Here is a 5,985-nt window from a genome sequence, read left to right as displayed (position 1 = left end):
TGCACATGATCGGGTTCTTGGTCATCTGATGTTTTTTCTTCTGTATGTTTCACCTGATAAAGCTGATTCGATCATATTTTATATCATATTATTATATATTTGATTTGAAATCATTTAAAAATGTTGATCTGGTCTTAAAAATCTGATTCTTTAAAGATAAAAGTCCAAAAATGACCCAAATTGTTGAAATAAAGTTTCAACAAACACTGAATTTTCTTTAAAAAAATTTAAATAAATAAATAAAAATGGGACAAATCCTGAAAGATGGCACTTCTGATTCTTTAAACTTTTATTTATTTTAATAGTTTGAACCGTTTCATGTGAAAAAATGAAGAAAAATCTCAAATTTTCTGAATTTACTGAGCCGAACATTTACATTTGGAGTCTGGGAAGTCCAAAGAAAAGTGAGCCGAGCTCATCTGAAACCTGCTGCTCCTCAAACATCTCCAGCATCCACCAGCTCCTGCAGCACCATCATGACATGCACCCCCACCCCCGGCTGCCCCGCCTCAGTCCTGCAGGTTTTTGGGTGGTTGACGTGTTTGATAATCTCACTTTGGCCCATTTGGAGACGCAGAAAAAAAAAAGCGCACTGATTACGCACAGCACGCGCCGACAGTATCTGGGGGCCAGATTGGTTTTTAGGAGGGTGGAGGAAGGTGGAGGCTGTTTTTTTTTTTTTTTTTTTTTTTTTCCAACTGTGCAATTTCCTTTTCAATCACGGAGAGTCTCCAGCTTGCACAGGCGCGGCCATTGTGATGCAAAGCAGGAAGAAGGCCTCCTCCTCTCCGGGCTCATTATAGATGCGTAAAATGACGAATCATGTGTCCGGAGTTAACTGTCAGAGCGCGCGGAGGCTCGAGATGATTGGTCTGGAGGAGTTAGCACTTCCAGGGCTGGGTTTTTGAATTCCTGGAAAGTCCTTGACTATCTTTTAAATTCTGGTAAACGAGCGCGCAGAGAGTCTGTGAAGTGTTGGAACTTATTCCTCCTCACAGTGGACGGATGTGTCCTCCACACACACACACACACACACACACACACACACACACACACCACCTCCTCCTCCTCCTCCACCCAAAGGAGACACAGAAAGCCGAGGCACGTGTAGATTTCTATACAAACTCATCAGACCGTAAAAGCAGGAGGCTCCTGGCGTGTGCCCGGGTCGAGACGAGGAGGAGGCGGAGGAGAGAGAGAGTGTGTGTGTGTGTGTGTGTGTGTGTGTGTGTGTGTGGAGAGGAGGTGGAGGGGGGTGAAATACAATAAAACCCTCAGGTACATCTGCTTTGCAATCTGCAAATCCTCCTCCTCCTCCTCCTCCTCCTCCCCCCCTCCATCAGCCTCTCCATCCTCCCACACCCACTCCCAAAATCCACGGGGGACCTCGGCTCCTTCTGATTGGTCGCGGATGAGGCAACAAGGGGGGACGGGAACAATGTCATCATGTCGCCTTAAAAAGAGTGCAGCTATGTTTGTGGTGAAAGCACCTCCGGAGGAGCACAGAGGAGGAGTAACAACAAGAGGAGCCGCTCCGTCACATGTTTGATTCCTGCTCCGGTCCAAAGTGCCTTCAGCTCTCCGTCCATCAGCGCGAACATGCCGAGAGGATTTCTGGTGAAAAGGAACAAGAAGGCCAACCCGGTGTCGTACCGGGTCCGCTCCGAGGAGGAGGAAGCGGAACACGCCGCCTCTGATGCGCCTCCGTCCTCTGCGCCTCCAGCCTCCGTCCCGGTGCGCGCACAGACGCCGACGCCCACCTGCGGGGCGGCGGCCACGGCTCCGGAGCACGATGCCAAGCCGGTGCAGTTCGGAAACCCAGAGGCGGTGTACCAGGCGCTGTACAGCCCCACCCGCCCCGTCAGCCACGACCACGACCGCTCCTACTTCGAGAGGCGCTTCAACCTCGGCTCCCCGGTGTCCGCGGAGTCCTTCCCCACCCCGGCGGCTCTCACCGCGCTGGATCACCTCTTCGCTCCGGTGGATTTGAAAATCGGCTCCAGCAACAGCAGCCGCACCGACACCAGCGCCGCAGCCGCCGCTGCATCCGCGTCCACCGCGACGCTCCCCACCGCCACCGGGACCAAGCGTCCGTCCAGCGACCCCGAGCGCAAGAGCAAGCCCCCGTCCAAGAAAACCAAAGCTATCCGGAAACTGCACTTTGAGGACGATGTCACCACGTCTCCGGTTCTCGGGCTCAAGATTAAAGAGGCTCCCGTGGACCAGAAGCCTCCCAGACCGCAACCGAGCGGAGGGGACAGCGGCAACCCGCTGGGCGAGTTCGTGTGCCAGCTGTGCCGGGAGGCGTACGCGGACCCGTTCGCTCTGGCCCAGCACAAGTGCTCCAGGATAGTCCGGGTCGAGTACAGGTGTCCCGAGTGTGACAAGGTGTTCAGCTGCCCGGCGAACCTCGCCTCACACCGGCGGTGGCACAAACCGAAGCCGCAGAGCGCAGCGCAGAACCCGGAGAGCGACAAGACCGGGAAGCCCGCCCCGGAGGAGGCGAAGGATACAAGTGACAGGGACACACCCAGCCCGGGGCCGTCCGAGTCCGGCTCAGAGGAAGGCCTGTACGACTGCGTTCACTGTGGGAAAAAGTTTAAGCGCCAGGCGTACCTGCGGAAACACCTGGCGTCCCAGCACGGATCCCCGAAGCCGGCGCCGGAGGAGGAGGAGGACGCGCCGGCGTGCGAGCAGAGCGCAGCGCCGCTCAACCTGAGCGCCTCCACCTCCTCCACCTCCTCCACCTCCTCCTGCCACCTGTGCCCCGTGTGCGGGGAGAACTTCTCCAACAGGGGCAGCCAGGAGAGGCACATCCGCCTGCTGCACTCCTCACAGGTGTACCCGTGCAAGTACTGCCCCGCCATCTTTTACAGCTCGCCGGGACTCACCAGACACATCAACAAATGCCACCCGTCCGAGAACCGGCAGGTGATCCTGCTGCAGATGCCGCTGCGCCCCGCCTGCTGATCCGGTGCCGGGCTGCGGAGAGACTGAGGCCGGACACGCTGCGCCTGCAGGAACATCAAGAAAAGTGAAATCATAAATCATAAATCTGTCAGATCTTTGCTGATTTCAAAAACATGAGGAGCTCGTGCCTCTGGTGTTTCTGCAGAGGTCAGAGGTCAGCAGGGATTCGGTGCCTTGCTCGAGGACACTTCAGCAGGTTCTGGGTGTGTGTGTATGTTTGAACCTATAACCCGCCTCCACCTTTGAGGATCTCTCACCTTTTTGTTTCTTAGACTGTCCGTTTATTTTTCTAGCATCTCTGCACAAGTGCTATTAGCTTCTAGACCTAAGAGGGGGGCCCTGCTGGGACCTGCAGCCCAGAGGACGCAGCCGTGTTGGGCCTGATTAGCTTTAACATAGCTCGTGGATCCGTGGATCAGACTAGTGTAGCCGGTAATGCCTTCGGTTAGAACCTCCTGCTGTAAAACTGCCTTAAACTGACCTGATTGTTTTTATTTATCATGATTATTGTTTCCCACAAAGCCGTCTGTATTACCACGATACAGTATATCTTTGTTTTCTATTTATTTACCTATTTATTAAATTATTTGTGTAAATTATTGCTCCGCGTGCTCTCCGTGATCTGTGTTTCCTTTATTAACTTATATGTGTGCGGACGGTGTGTGTGTGTGTGTGTGTGTGTGTGTGTGTGTGTGTGTGTTCACGTGACATCATAGCAATCATTGACTCTGTTTGTTTGAATATTACCTGAATGCAATCATCATGTTTGGTTTTGTTTTTAGCTCTTACACTGCTCTGGATGTTTCTGCAGTATTTTTGCTAAATGTCCAAAAATCAATAAAAACCAAACTGAGAAACAGTTCTGAAGTTTCCTGTCGTGTGTTTCTGAATAATCTTTAATGTGTTGGAATGTAACTGAGTACATGTACTTAAATACTGCGAGGTAATTTACTGGAATATTTCCTTCTTAATGTTGCACTTTGCACACCTCTGCATGATTCAGATGATGCACTGAAACAGTGAGTAACACAGAGTACTCCTGAGGGTGTGAGTACTTTTACTCTAAGTACTGCAGGTATTTCTTCAGTGATTTCCACACAGACGGCGTCTCGCAGCTGTTTCATGTTCCATAAACTGCAGTTTTATAAACGTTTCCCATCTTTTATTGTTGAATATTATGAATGACATCTCGTTTAAGAAGTATTCGGATGTTTTACTGCAGTAAAAAGAGAAAAATCACATTTTCACGCTGACCTGAGCGTCATGTTCAGAGGTCAGAGGTCATGAACTCTGCGTTCATCTTCATTCGTTCATGTTTCTCCTGATGTAACGTTAAAATAAGTTTTTTTTTTTACTTTAATCATTCACACAACAAACTGACTTTTATTTAACGCTTTTATTTTGAAAACCTTTTTTTTTGCTGAGAATGTTCGCGACATCTGGATGGAAACCTTTTGTCTCACCTCCACCTCTTCACCCCTCCATCACTTCATCACTTCATCACACACTCCAGCACTTTCTCCCTGCCTCTGCACACACACACACACACACACACACACACACACACACACAGAGTGTGTATCTCCCTCCTTGTGTGGCTCTGACAGGTGTAAGCCAGCTGGGGAGCACACTGCAGATAAGAGCTACAGATAACACACTCACACACACACACACACACACACACACACTCTGTCTCTATAATGGAGCAGAGAAATAAAGAGTGTGAACAGAAGCACAGCTGTCAGAGCTGAACACAGAGAGCAACACGTGATCGTACGTTTATGTGACTGCACGAACCAAATCTGACTCGCGTTCACGTTACGACTTTTCAGCGTCAGCTGCAGTTCCTCTAACGTCCACTTGAGGCTGGCTCCAGAAGTGAGTCAGTCTCCATAAGTCCCCATGTCCAAATGTCCAACTTCACAGCAGAAATAAACATGTTTACAGCCTGGTACAAAAAACAGTTTTGGTCTCTGTAGCTAATTTCCAGTCTGTGGGGACGTCACGGAGACTACCTCCAGGTTTTAGACAGTCTGCAGGGACGTCTCAGAGACTACGTCCAGGTTTTAGACAGTCTGCGGGGACGTCACAGAGACCACGTCCAGGTTTTAGACAGTCTGTAGGACGTCACGGAGACTACGTCCAGGTTTTAGACAGTCTGTGGGGACGTCACAGAGACTACGTCCACTTTTAGACAGTCTGCGGGGACATCACAGAGACTACCTCCAGGTTTTAGACAGTCTGCGGGGACGTCACAGAGACTACGTCCAGGTTTTGGACAGTCTGTGGGGACGTCACAGAGACTACGTCCAGGTTTTTGACAGTCTGTGTGGACGTCACGGAGACTATGTCCAGGTTTTAGACAGTCTGTGGGACGTCACGGAGACTACGTCCAGGTTTTAGACAGTCTGCGGGGACGTCACGGAGACTACGTCCAGGTTTTAGACAGTCTGCGGGGACGTCACGAGACACGTCCAGGTTTTAGACAGTCGCGGGGACGTCACGGAGACTACGTCCAGGTTTTAGACAGTCTGCGGGGACGTCACAGAGACTACGTCCAGGTTTTAGACAGTCTGCGGGGACGTCACGGAGACTACGTCCAGGTTTTAGACAGTCTGTGGAGACATCACGGAGACTACGTCCAGGTTTTAGACAGTCTGTGGAGACATCACGGAGACTACGTCCAGGTTTTAGACAGTCTGTGGAGACATCACGGAGACTATGTCCAGGTTTTAGACAGTCTGTGTTGCTCACGTTACAGACGCCCTGCGGTCAGTCGTGGCCTCTCTCTGTTTTCCTCGTTATCATGAAAACGACACGATCTGATTCAATTTGTCGACTTTAATCAGACGTCCACGCTCGCTAATGCTGTTAGCTGAGACAGGGAGTAATGTTACAACCTGGTGGTTGTGTGTGTGTGGTGTGTGCGTGTGTGTGCGTGTGGTGTGTGTGTGTGTGTGTGCGGATAAATGAGTGGTGTTTTTGTTTACCTGCTGTGTGTGGACTACATATAAA

General features: G+C 50.7%; 1 protein-coding gene across 1 annotated transcript; it reads left to right on the top strand.

Annotated features, from left to right (window-relative positions):
- Positions 1–1,220: 1,220 nt before the first annotated feature.
- insm1a (insulinoma-associated 1a) lies at positions 1,221–3,767 on the top strand. The gene has a single exon (XM_010742831.3). The coding sequence runs from the start codon at positions 1,600–1,602 to the stop codon at positions 2,968–2,970; it is 1,371 nt and encodes a 456-aa protein (XP_010741133.2). The 5' UTR covers positions 1,221–1,599; the 3' UTR covers positions 2,971–3,767.
- Positions 3,768–5,985: the final 2,218 nt, after the last annotated feature.

The sequence above is a fragment of the Larimichthys crocea genome, chromosome XI, assembly GCF_000972845.2.
Source record: "Larimichthys crocea isolate SSNF chromosome XI, L_crocea_2.0, whole genome shotgun sequence".
In the NCBI taxonomy this organism is placed as follows: Eukaryota; Metazoa; Chordata; class Actinopteri; family Sciaenidae; genus Larimichthys; species Larimichthys crocea.
This window is presented reverse-complemented; position numbering and strand designations above follow the sequence as displayed.